Raw genomic sequence first — 13,267 nt, 5'->3', positions numbered from 1 at the left:
GGCGGGAGATAGGAATTACAATGTTCGGAACGTTGAATCAAGCCATTTCCAATATGGTTGGTAGTTTCGGAGCCTTATTTTTCTAGGTAATAAAAAGTGAATGCCAAAAGCCGAAGTGTCAAATACATTTAAAAAAAACCGTAATTTACTTACTAGTGTTTTAACAAGAATTAATAGGAAAGCGAGCCTTCTGCGAGTACGTCTTATCTGTATGGCCATAAAACTTCGGGACGCGTTTACTTCTTTAATAATCAAATTGCTTTAATGAAAGGATCAGTTTGCGCAAAAGGTCATGAAAATTAAACATGTAAAAAGTTTTCAATAATGAAAAAGTAACAGGAAGCAAGATGTGTGGAAAGTTAATAAATTCGCAAATATAAAACCAACAAAACCTTATGTTTTGTTGGTTTTGGGAAAAACAAGTCCCTTGAAATGGACAATTTTCCTGATGAGTAAGAAAAGGAAACGCATAGTGGTTGCGATTGAAAAAAAGGGCACAAATGAAGTTCGAAAAGTACAAACCAATCAATACTGTTCATCCCCGTGAAAAGATGTTAGAAATGTGTGTTGGAAGAAAATAGTTTATTGATTAAACATCTGTGAAACTCTGGTGAAAGTGCTTTAAGTCGGTAGGTACATTATTTTACACTTACTCCTTACAAACTCTAGTCTCTTTGCCTGGAAAGCTGCATTCGAACCTGGATTGTCATAGACATACTTTTCCTAGACCTTCAACGTGCAGTCAAGTCTATTAAATGTGGGAAAATCAGCAATAGCGGATGGCACTGCAGAAATGGAAAAATCGCCCACAACTTATGAAACTTCATCAGTTCATATTAATTAAACCGCTTGCCTGAATCAAGGTATATTAACAGGGAGTCTATCAGTTAAGCGAAGCTTCTTTAACTTCAGCATCTGATATCGGTGTTGGATGTGGAGAAATATGAGCAAAAGAGTGCAATAGTGGCAAATCTCTATCAAATAAGAGACATTAAACCATTCTTCCGAATATGAAACTCGAATTCACACCGTGTTTCCACACTTGCTATCGTAAAAGAACTAGGAAAGGCATTAAAACAATCTCATAGAAATTTGCTTGTTATATTTATGGCAATGTTACCACCTATCCATGGTATACCGGCATAGACGAAGAAAATAAATATCGTTCCGTAATAAATAACGTTGAGTTTGCACAAGGCTGATTACATTTAAAACCTGTATCAAATACTACACGAAACAGCCCTGTACAATATTCCTGAAATCGAGCAGTGGTTCTACAATCACATCATGTTGAGTTCAGTAGCGTAACTCGCAACGAAAAATGCCTACAAGTAATGCGCCCAATTGAGAGCCTAACTATAAAATAACGATGAATCTCTTAAAAAGTCCCCTAATTTTGTACTATTAACATGCCCGTACTTATCTATATTATTTATAAATAATGAAAGTCCACTAACAGGTACTTATCAGTTACAGATCAAGGTCCAATAGGGCTTCTAATATCGATAACACAAGTGGCGAAGAGTTGCTTGCGCCGAGGGTTGTGTCATGATTTGATGTGAATTTGCTATCAACAATCATTCATAAATAAATAAATTAAGTTCAACATGGGCCAAACCAGCTTGTCACAACGGTTTTTTGAGTTAGCATTTGCTGTTTCATAAATGGGCCGATAAATGGCGCCCATTGTACAATCCGTCGTGTATAAGTTGGCTTGCCCCTCTAGTGGCATGAGTGTAAACTAAAAATATACAGGGACGTTTCAAACCGACGAAATACAACAACATCCTAACCTAAAATCACAATAAAACCCGCGATATAAAAAAATATCTTCACGAAATCAAATTTAACCAAATCTGGTCAAACAAACTAAAACTATACAACTAAATGTTCTAGAAGTCTGTTTTTGGTATCACTTGGAGGGTGGGGGCAGTTTATCGGTAATGAGAAACGAAAACGGTGATCACAGCATTAGATCAAAAGCAGTTACGCCACTACTGGTAATACTGATTTAGTTGTGGGAACATTCCAAAGTTTGCATGGAACATCCGTGGCACCTCTCGTCCGACTTACACATCATCCCCTCCCCACAAATACCGAGGATGTCCAGTGATCCCCCGCATCTTTCGCCTGGTCCTTTGGCGCAGATTCTTCGACCGCAATTGTTTCTTGCCTCACCCCAAATGCACACGCTAGGGGGATCCTGGTCGCATTCCTGTTGCGTCACACACGAGGTACATATCCAACGTTCTGTTATTGACCTGGAACAATTTTTTCTAAGTTTATTTCATGCGATTTTACATGGCTTTAAACAGAATATTTTCATATTTTTCTGGCAATTTTCTGATATAAAAATATGTATAGATTTTTTAAGAAGCGATTTAGAGCTTTTTAAACAAATTTTGGCACACTTTGGCCGCGCCCTTCGTCCAGGACACGGTAATAAACTAAAACTTTGATATTAATGCGCTCGAAGCAAGCAGAGCTTTATAATTGGAAAATTTGCAGTGTTGTTTTCAAAAGATTATTGAACAAATTTGGCATAAAAAAATCGTGTAGATTTGCTTAAAAAATCCGAAATTTTGACGCATTTTGATTGAAAAGTTGTGCTAAACGTTTTGACGTGACACCGAAATTAATTATAAGACATCTCAAAAACAGATATGGTAGCGCTCTAACCAGTGTCGTGCCCGAAGGGTTCGGCACAACTTCATGATAAGGAAATTGGTCGTTTCGCTCAGGAAATTTGAAATTTGGACTCACACAGAAATGCATTAAAAATGAATCCATATTCAGATATGGATCTTTTCTAACCAGTGTCGTTCGCAGAGGGTCTCGGCACAACTTCAGCAACGAAAATCGTGCAGTTTTGCTTAAAAAATTCGAAATTTCGACGGATTTTGAATGAACAGATGTGCTAAACACTTTGGCATGACATAAAAATTAATTATAAGTGGATTCGAGAAAGCAAATATGGCAGCGCTCTAACCAGTGTCGTGCCCGAAGGGTTCGGCACATCTTCATGATAAGGAAATTAGTCGTTTCCCTCAGAAAATTTGAAATTTGGACTCTGTAAGAAAGGAAAGCGGTGCTGAACTTTTTGGCACCGCATAGAAATTAACTAGAAGTGAATCCATAATCAGATATGGTTATTTTCTGACCAGTGTCGTGCCCAGAGGGTTTCGGCACAACTTCAGCATCAAAATTCGTGCAGTTTTGCTTAAAAAATTCGAAATTTTGACGAATAAACATTTTGTTGGCGTGGCACAGAAATGAAGTGGATTCGAAAGCAGATGTGTAGCGCTCTAATCAGTGTCGTGGCCGAAGGGTTCGGCACAACTTCATGATAAGAAAATTGGTAGTTTTCCTCAAAAAATTTGAAATTTGGACTAGGAAAGTGCGGAACTTTCGTTTCCTTATCCGCGTGGCGCAGAAATGAATAAGAATTAATGATGAACTGTGACGTTACTGATCGCGATTGAACAGAAACTGTAGCGGAAAATTAGCTCCATGAAAAGGCGCAAAGAGCTAAGAAATCTCGATTCTGAAAAACTAATTTCTCAAAAATGGTCTGCATAATGAATCATCTTGAAACGGCAATCAACTTTCTAAGAAAATGACTGAAAATGTTTCATGGACATTTGAATCTTAATTGGATTAAGGACAACGGAAGGCTTTATCACCGGGTGCCATCAATATAGAATATTTTTCCTGCTGATTAAATTTCGTCAGTAACTTTTATTAGGGGAGGAATTTTTAATCATCATGATTGCTAGACTGAAACTGTAACTGTAGAAACTGTAGAAACTGTAGAAACTGTAAATTAATGATGACGCGAACATCAGAAAATTTGTTGTTTCTCTTTGAAAATATCAAACCACTTTTCCATAGAACAATGTGTCGAATTTTTGGGCATGGCATGGAAATTCATTAAAAATTAATTCCAAAGTCGATATTATTGCTAGAATACAACAATGTCAGTGTCGCACAACTTCTACATCAGAGAATTTCCCGTTTCGCTTTAAAAATATGAAATTTGGACTAGTTTTGAGTGGAAAGTTGTCTGAGCCTTTGGCACTGCATACAAATTAATGGTAAAACAGATATTTTTTTGCGCCTTTTTCTAACTTTTGTTGCAACTGAAGAGCTTAGGACAAGTAGACCCTTTTTTGCGAATCGACTTTGAACATATGAAATTTGGGCACATTTTCAATGGAAAGTTCTTCTGAACCTTTTGTCGATGCTTATAAATTGGTCAAAAATGATTGCGTATTCCAACTGGCGATTTTTCTTTAAAAATTTAACAGTTTTAGACACTTTTTGAATGAAAATTCTTGGAGTTTTGCTTTGCCTGGAGCTTCGGGACCAATTTCATTATAAACAAGCCGACTTTAAAAGCAAAATCCTAAGTGTACTTACATGGCATCTATGCTGGAGGCCAAAGTGAGGGCAATACACAAGACTAAGATGATTCCAGTGCTAGGATTCATAGTTGAGCGGCCCTTGTACGAATTTATGATAAGGTTCGTGAAACGTGTCCTGCAAACAAATCACCATCACTTACTAGACTTACTAACCGTAAAAACCGGGGAGATATTGGTTTTATAGGTTTAAAGCCGTTTAGGTAGTTAACATTTCTTAATCTTCTTAAACAGTTCTCGGAAACACATGCACATTACCCAGTGATTAGTAGGAAACAATTACAATTCAAATCACATAAATAGGCAATTATACCATGCATGTCTGGGAATTATGGGTTGGTTGGACGCCGAGACTAATGCTTTATTAATCACCCATTATTGCATTAGAACGGCTTTTAAGTGGCATAGAATTGGGAGTAAGTGTTCATTGTATGAGGTTTGAAAATTGATTTGTTTGCATAATTTCGGTTCCGACGAGGAGAAGCCATTTACCTTATGGTGCAACCAGCGTCTTTTTAAGTACCACACGGTAACTCTAGAGAGAGAGCGCCCTATCACCGTTTTCGCACTGGTACCTGTTGCACACATCTATAGAGAGTATGGAGGCGAAGGAAAAAACAGTAACTTGACCAGGCGCAACTTGATGGTACGCACGACAAAGCCAGTACCCGAACCACTAAAGGCGGCAAACACGCGCCGCCATGTCTTATTTGCGATTTGATTTACCACCACCACTGGTCCAAGTCGGCCAATTCGCCGTCTGATTAGTCGATTTTCGGAGAATTCTTCTTGTTTTTTGGGTACCGTGCCAGCCCAGCATTATTCATGGGTTTACAATTGCGCTGAACTCATCAGGGATGGCAAAGCATTGGAAGACTGTTAACATTAAATCGATAGACTTTACCTTAAAAATTACTGTTTAAAAGCTTGTGAAAGATCGGAAATCGATTAAAAGTCACTTCGTTAATAGAGGCTGTTGCTGCCAAGCCAGTGTGGACCTGGATGTTTTGGTACAATTTTTGGAATCGATGAATGTGAGCTCTTTACGCTGACCATCGCACAGTTATAGATGTTTTTTTTTGGAAATTGCGCTCAAGAATTGCATAAAAATTGGTGTTGTGCCTCAACCAGGGACTATTTACTGATTTTTATGCCATGGCAGCGCTTTCAGTAGAAAATCCATGCTCCAGATCCAGGTGTTGGCACAACATCGCAACTTCATTCACTTTCAGTCCTAAACTTTCAAAACACAGCCGTTAAAATAGCGCGGTAGTATTTGTTATTTTGCAACATCCTTGATGACATTGAAGAAGAAAAGTGACTTCCATCCATTGCGGGTTTAGAAGATCGATTAGAAGATAGCGCAAGTCACCCACATGGTAAATGAATTGGTGGAAGATCGTAGACGAAATCAACAATTGTTACTCAATGTGTGCGGCCTCTAAGCGACACAAACAAGACGGCACGCTTGTTTTCCGTGCCTTTCCGTAAATAGAGTAACCAATTATTTACTTATAAGACTACTTACAAAATAGCATTGGAAATCGAAAGATGAAAACAAGACATTAACGCTGGCCTGTTGGGGTCATGCGAGGGACCTTTCCTGAATGTGAAGACTTTGATAACGCTAGACAAGGCTGTGTAAGTGAGCAATGGATTCCGGCAATTTGTACCAAAAAAAATCGTTTTTAACAAATAGCGGAATTCACAGCCTTGAGTTGGATAAATGGGTTAGAAATAGACACGCATCTTTTATCAGTCGGCATACTCGGCGGCCAATCGGTTGCGCAATGCGGCGTGTTTTTGCCAGAAAAAACATCGACAAAACATGTTTTTTAATGCGAAAGTCTCATATTTATAGCGGCGGCATGAATTGCAAGGGGGCCGCAGCCTCTTGAGCGCAGGGGTCAAAGGCTCTCAAAGCGAATGAATGACCCAATTGAACTGTGCAATAAATGCATTGTCCACCTGCTTAATCGGTTTGTTTTCCAGCCGACGTAACAAACAACAAACTCTCTTTTAGCTTCAACTTTGAAGGCCTGCAGATTGACTCACTAGGTTAGATATAGAGCAAAAACAGTCTCCTCTAAGTCCTCTATCTGTTGTTGAATAAACCAATTAGCATGGTATCGCCATTGCTCGATTAGCCGATTTATGTAATTGTTAAAAACAATCAAAACAAGAAAGTGCTGCTATCGCATTAATGAGCAAAACCCGGAAAAGTAGTACCGATGCGTAGTGACCTGTTGCCTTTGTTTATTTATACACTGCGTCACTTTGAACGGCTCTGAAAATTCTGAACATCCTTGGATTTATGCGAAACTTGCTCAGATTATACCAGGGAATATTGCGAACACCTTATAAGAGATCAATCGGGATCCTCTGATCGCTTATCGGGCAAAAAAATATTTTTTCAAGAGCCTACAGTGATCAGATATTTACATATAAATAAACTCTCAAGTGTGGAAGCTTCTCAAATTTCTTTCAGAGAAAAAAAAGTCAAATTTGGCCTCATTGCCATCGAATATTTTGTAGGATTTTCAGAGAAAAATTATCTTGGGTGATTCTGGAACCACAATTTATTTTCAACTTCGGAAACCTCTGAAGGGTCAGTGCCAGCCACTGGTTGGTAACCCAATACCAGAAACACCCTGTATAAAAACACCCTTCTGGAGTTATCTTGAATGACTTCGGAGCCATAGATTGTTTTCTGCAAGCAGTGCAGTGGTCAGAAATGACGATTTCTCAAGTTGCAAGTTTGGAACCTTCTGCTAGTTGAGTTCCTGCCGGTAATCAGGTGAAATCTGCTGGACGTGGAAGCCCGATATATTGGCAACACCCTGTATGAACATGATGAAGATATTTTGCGAGATTTTGGAGCGACAATCTATTTTCTGCAAGCAGTGCAGTGGTCAGAAATGACGATTTCTCAAGTTGCAAGTTTGGAAGCTTCTGCTAGTTGAGTTACGGCTGGTAATCAGGTGAAATTTGCTGGACGTGGAAGCCCGATATATTGGCAACACCCTGTATGAACATGGTGAAGATATTTTGTGAGATCTCGGAGCCCCAATTTATTTTCTGCAAGCAGGGCAGTGGTTAGAAATGACGATTTCTCAAGTTGCAAGTTTGGAAGCTTCTGCTAGTTGAGTTCCTGCTGGTAATCAGGTGAAATTTGCTGAATGTGGAAGCCCAATATATTTGCAACACCCTGTATGAACATGATGAAGATATATTGCGACATCTAGGAGCCACAATTTATTTTCTGCAAGCAGTGCAGTGGTCAGAATTGACGATTTCTCAAGTCGCAAGTTTGGAGGCTTCTGCTAGTTGAGTTCCTGCTGGTAATCAGGTGAAATTTGCTGGACGTGGAAGCCCGATATATTGGCAACATCCTGTATGAACATGATGAAGATATTTTGCGAGATCTCGGAGCGACAATCTATTTTCTGGAAGCAGTGCAGTGATCAGAAATGACGATTTCTCAAGTTGCAAGTTTGGAAGCTTCTGCTAGTTGAGTTCCGGCTGGTAATCAGGTGAAATTTGCTGGACGTGGAAGCCCGATATGTTGGCAGCACCCTGTATGAACATGGTGAAGATATTTTGCGAGATCTCGGAGCTCCAATTTATTTTCTGCAAGCAGTGCAGTGGTCAGAAATGGCGATTCTCAAGTTGCAAGTTTGGAAGCTTTTACCAGTTGAGTTCCTGATGGTAATCAGGTAATAGCTGGACGTGGAAGCCCGATATATTGGCAACACCATGATGAACATGATGAAGATATTTTGCGGGATCTCGGAGCCACAATTTATTTTCTGCAAGCAGTGCAGTGCTCGTAAATGGCTATTTCTCAGGTCGCAAGTTCGAAAGCTTTTGAAAGATCAGTGAAATTTGGTTAGGTTTTAGGCCGATATATTGGAAACGCTCTGTATAAAGTTGAGAAATATGAATGGTTTTGGAGCCACAATTTTGAAAAAGAACTGCATTCGTTACTAATGTCGATTTCTGAAGTTTGGACTGCAAGTTGGAAGTCTGAAGTGGAGACTTGCAAAAAATCAACATAAATTGGAACATAATTAGATCCATAGAAAACGTCCTGTACAAATTGTATGGAACCATCCTGGAAAGTTTCTAAGACTTAATTTATTTGAGGAAACTCTCACTAGTAAGAAGCCGAAATTTCTGTTCGGAGTCTCAAGTTCGGAGCCTTCTGAAAAATCAGTCCCTGCGTATGATGGTGTGAAATTTGGCAACAGTCTAGCCCAATAAATTGGAAACACTCTGTATAAAATTGGAGGAAAAAAAATGAAAGCTTTCGCAGCCGCAATTTACTTTCAGAAACTTCAGCAGTGGTCAGAGATGAACCCAAGCTGGGAAAGTTCTAAAAATTCAGCGCAGTTTGGGATTATAGCGAAATTCCGTCTCGTGATGGTCAAATCTACTGTAAATACTGTGTAGGAGTTTTATGGAAGTAGGAACGATTTATTTTTAGTTTTCGGTGGCGACTTTCCAAGTCTCAAGTTTGGGCGCTTCAACAGATCAGTGCCTGTTTGGATTCAAGTGAAATTTGGTTACATGATAGAGCGATGTATCGGAAACACCCTGTATGAAGCTGATGAAATAGTCCCAAGTTTGAAAGCTTCTGAGGATTAAGTGCGATGGTGCTCTTGCGAGTAAAAATTATTTTTTCTACAGTGGCCAGAATGTGTAATTCACCTAAACTTGAACGAGAACAACTTTACGATTTTGAAAGCGAACTGAAGGTTCTCAAAGTAAAAAACCAGATCGCATTTAATGAACCCATCAATGCATGGAGTTAATTTGGAGCTAATGAAGATAACGAACTGGAAGCATTTCAAGCAACTTCTACAGCTTCTTCTAAATAATCTGTTATGTTTTTAGACGCAAACGTTAAACTCAATGAAGAAGATTTTCAACCGGAAAAATATCCGGAAACCCTTAATGTTCTTAGTTGTATTTGATAATCTGCCTGTGGATTTAAACAGACACTTTCTACTCTAGAGTGCATCAAATCTTGTTTGTACGCTGCAGCATATTTTCGCATTTTTATCTCGATTTTCCGAGGAAAACATGTTTGCCCACACGAAAATTAAAAATATTCGCGTGCTGAGTGGAAACAAACTCGTCCAAGTTCATTGCATTTTTGATAACATCCAGGCTCCAAGGTTAATCAACAACGTTTCATTTAAAACGACATCCTCTGGATGGATCAGTGAGTCCAAGTGAGCACGATACAGAACTGCCGACGAAGAACAGTTGAGGATGTTTTCATGGAAGGTCCGGAAGAAGACTGATGTATTTCAACCCGAGAAATGAATCAGAGCGAGGCGAATTGATCTGAGAGTGATTGTTTCTCTAAAACAAAGGTAGGCGAGCGTGGCAAACAAGCCGATTAAAATCGGCCCACTTCGCACATGGAAATCCAGAAACAAAAAGGAAAACAACACGTCGTTTTCAGTGGGGGGCTCGGCTTGAAAATTCATCATCACATGAATGAAAATCGCCAGTCGTCCGACTGTGCCAATTCGTTGCGATCCAGACTGTCGACAAGTTTATCTGGATTTTTCGTTTAGTGACCCATCCAGAGTGCGTTTGGAAGACGGTTGCGGTGGCCATGGGCATGATCACTCGAGTTCGCGGCCGTTTAAGGAGCCTCCACACCCTGCCGAAGTTGGATGAAAAAGTGCGCGATGAGAAAATTGCCGAAACAGGTAACAAATCCAGCCCATCCAGCCTCAATGGCTAATAGTCTGGCCCACTGACCACAAATCTAAACGCTTCTAAGCAGTTCACAGTCTATATTTAGCTAATGGTCAGCCTCATATGGTTCAATTGCTCAATTTCGCTTCAGGGCCCCCATTTAACTGTCAGCGGCCAATGGAGACAACATGAAGATTAATCGTTCAAAAGCCTACAGATTTACCACATTAAAGTACTGTTTAAATTGCTCGGTATCTTTCAGATATACAGGGTGGCTCAGGCGTATAAGTACGTCTAAAACCCCCAGCACTCTGTATATTGGAAACAAATGCGCTCTTTTTTTGGTGTTTTTGCGAAATTTGTTAGGATTTTCCATATTTCTATCGAGAAACGTCGACTGACGGTTAATCAAAGTGGCATATGACATGCCGGATGACAGTGCTGGATGGCGTCATCCTATGTACGAATGAGGGCACTAAATTCGTTCCCAAACAAAAGCCTTATTTCCTCAGTCAAACAGTCCCGTTATTGAACAATTGGAGAACTGGTACTAAAATTGAAAAAAATCCCAGGAAATTCCCGTTCCAAAATCCGTTTCGATTCATTGACACTAAAGTCTAATTTGACAGCTGCTAACTGTTAACCTAAATATGCATGTCAACAGATAAAGGTTGAAAACACAAAAGGAAAGTGATAATGGCTTCCATCCAAATTTCGAGTTTAATTGGCTAGTTGGTTGGCGAAACTTCGATATCAAAAGCATGATTTAGTAGGGCATGACCTCAAGACAAATGACAACTTGTCACTGGTTAGCTTCATGTCAATGTCAGTAGAAGCCACTTTCTAATCGCCAAAAGTCTTTCTGTTGATAACGAATCGAATTGTAAACACTTTTGTAGTATGAAAATAACTGAAAAACGATAATACTGCCCACACAAGGAGAACGACTTAGCAAATATTGACCAGTTTCATTCTGTCAATATGAAGCAAATTGTTATTTGGATTAAGACAGTTGTTTGCTCTGGGCGATTATTCCCTAAAAGGTCACCCAAAGCGACTGAAAGATTGTAACCCGATTATCTGTCTTCCAGTTTGTCTACTGTCCGTGCTGTTTTTGCTACCCTACTGCTCCAGAGGCCACGCCCCTCTGCTGGTAAGCTTGGGCAGCTGGTTCCTGACCACCTACTCGTTTTTGGTACTGCCGATCTTGATTTCGGCCAATTACAAGTACCCGGTCAGATGGCTGAGGCACATTATTCGAAAATTGCCCGGTAAGTGATTGGTCCGATTTTCGTTTTACGGAAAACTCTTATTATTGTAAACTAAAACTTACTCAGTGTCTTCGAGTGGACGTTGGAAGAGCTGCTTGGGGCACTGTGTGGACAACTTGACAATGTCCGGGCTTTTTATACCAAAAAAACCCACCCTCAATGATAGTTGCCTCATTTCCATATTAATTAGATGCGGTTGAAAAATATCAAGTCGCCTATATCCTTGCCTTCATTTTCTTATGATTATTAATTTAGGTCGCCGCTTTAGGGTCCAGGCTGGAAACTAGTCGTAATTAAAACGTTCGCTTTTCCCGATCAGATTGAGTTTTAAACGGTTTGATGTTTCCATCAACTTCAACTGTCTAATGTTTCCAATCTCTCACTGTCAAAATGACAGGTAGGTGCATCACAGTAAAATAGGCCTCAGATTCTCAATAAGGCTCAAATAAGTGATTTTAAGCTGTACAAGCCAAAGACAAAACGTTTAAATTTTTGCTACTGCCAAAATTTGACATGTGTCATATTAGTTTGAAGAACAATGAACAGATGACGAGTTGATGGTATGGGCTGAAAAGAATCCGAGTAATTCCGGTAAGAGGCAATTTTTTATTATCGACGACGCCCATCACTATTTACGGATGTAAAAAACACAAAACTGTCAGATTCACTCTCAGACGTCAGAAAGTTTCACTGTCAGATTTCGAAAATTAACGGGTACAATTTGACATATGTCATATTATATTGAAGAAAATCGTACTGATTCTATTGGAGAGCTTGCAGTGGCATGAGGCTCTTTACGGACATGTGTGGAGCGATTTGAATGAAATGCTGATGACTTACTTTTAGAGTGAAACGTCTTTAATTTGCTACAACATTTTCACGTCGCAACTTGAGCTAGATTAGCAGCAACGAATTTTTATTCGAAAACCTGCAGTTGCGTGAAAACGTTTATTTTTGGACCAATATTTTCAAAAAATGAAAAAAACAGTGCAAGCCGCGCCTTGACTAAAAATTTGAGGGCTTTTAGAGTGAAACGTCTTTTATAGGCTAGAAAAATTTCAAATCGCAACTTGGGCTCGATTAAAAACTTCGAATTTTTATTAAAGAGCTTATAGTGACGTGAAAAAGTTTATTTTCTGATCAACATTTACAAAGATCGCAAGAAATAGTGTACGGCGCGATTTGAATGAAATGGCGCGGGATTTTAGAGTGGAACGTCTTTCACTTGCTACAAAATTTTCAAGTCTTAACTTGGGCTAGATTAGAAGCTACGAATTTTTGTTCAGAAACCTGCAGTTGCGTGAAAACGTTAATTTTTGGATCAATATTTCCAAAAAAATGTAAAAAACAGTACAAGGCGCGATTTGAATGGAAAATTGAGGGCTTTTAGAGTGAAATGTCTTTCATATACTAGAAAAATTTCAAATCGCAACTTGAGCTCGATTAGAAGTTACAAATTTTTATTGAAGAGCTTGCAGTGACGTGAAAAAGTTTATTTTCTGATCAACAGTTGCAAGGACCGCAAAAAATAGTGACGGCGGGATTTAAATGAAATGTCGAGAGGTTTTAGAGTGAAACGTCTTTCATTTGCTAGAAAATTTTGAAGTCGCAACTTGGGCTAGATTAGAAGCTACGAATTTTTATTCGTAAATCTGCAGTTGCGTGAAAACGTTAATTTTTGGACCAATATTTCCAAAATAATGCAAAAAACAGTACAAAGCGCGATTTGACTGGAAAATTGAGGGCTTTTAGAGTGAAATGTCTCTTATACAGGGTTGCTCATTAGTGCGTCAAAGTGCGATATCTCAGTAAATATGAACTTTACAAGAAAATACGTCCTAAGAAAGTTTTTCATGTTTA

General features: G+C 39.1%; 2 protein-coding genes across 3 annotated transcripts in view; one reads left to right on the top strand and one right to left on the bottom strand.

Moving 5' to 3' along the window:
- Window positions 1-1,085: 1,085 nt before the first annotated feature.
- LOC109543545 (neuroparsin-A-like) lies at window positions 1,086-12,069 on the bottom strand. Its single transcript, XM_048662238.1, has 3 exons — window positions 11,470-12,069; window positions 4,420-4,539; window positions 1,086-2,261 (listed from the first exon to the last, which is right to left on the bottom strand). Exons 1-3 carry the CDS (start codon window positions 11,586-11,588, stop codon window positions 2,012-2,014), a joined length of 489 nt encoding a protein of 162 aa, XP_048518195.1. The 5' UTR covers window positions 11,589-12,069; the 3' UTR covers window positions 1,086-2,011.
- The window catches only part of LOC109543538 (ERAD-associated E3 ubiquitin-protein ligase HRD1B), an 11,243-nt gene continuing 7,359 nt past the window's right edge, over window positions 9,384-13,267 (top strand). Inside the window, exons 1-3 of one of the 2 annotated variants that reach the window (XM_019913308.2) lie at window positions 9,412-9,802; window positions 9,895-10,147; window positions 11,228-11,407. In XM_019913308.2, the coding sequence (XP_019768867.2) occupies window positions 10,051-10,147; window positions 11,228-11,407 (277 nt within the window). In that variant the 5' untranslated portion in view covers window positions 9,412-9,802; window positions 9,895-10,050. Of the gene's footprint in view, window positions 9,803-9,894; window positions 10,148-11,227; window positions 11,408-13,267 lie in introns of both variants that reach the window. The other variant, XM_019913309.2, reaches the window with a different exon arrangement.

Source organism: Dendroctonus ponderosae, unplaced genomic scaffold, assembly GCF_020466585.1.
Source record: "Dendroctonus ponderosae isolate FM_Combo_2020 unplaced genomic scaffold, Dpon_F_20191213v2 Dpon_F_20191213_10, whole genome shotgun sequence".
Lineage (NCBI taxonomy): Eukaryota > Metazoa > Arthropoda > Insecta > Coleoptera > Curculionidae > Dendroctonus > Dendroctonus ponderosae.
The sequence above is the reverse complement of the archived record's forward strand: the minus strand, read 5'-3'. Positions and strand labels throughout refer to the sequence as shown.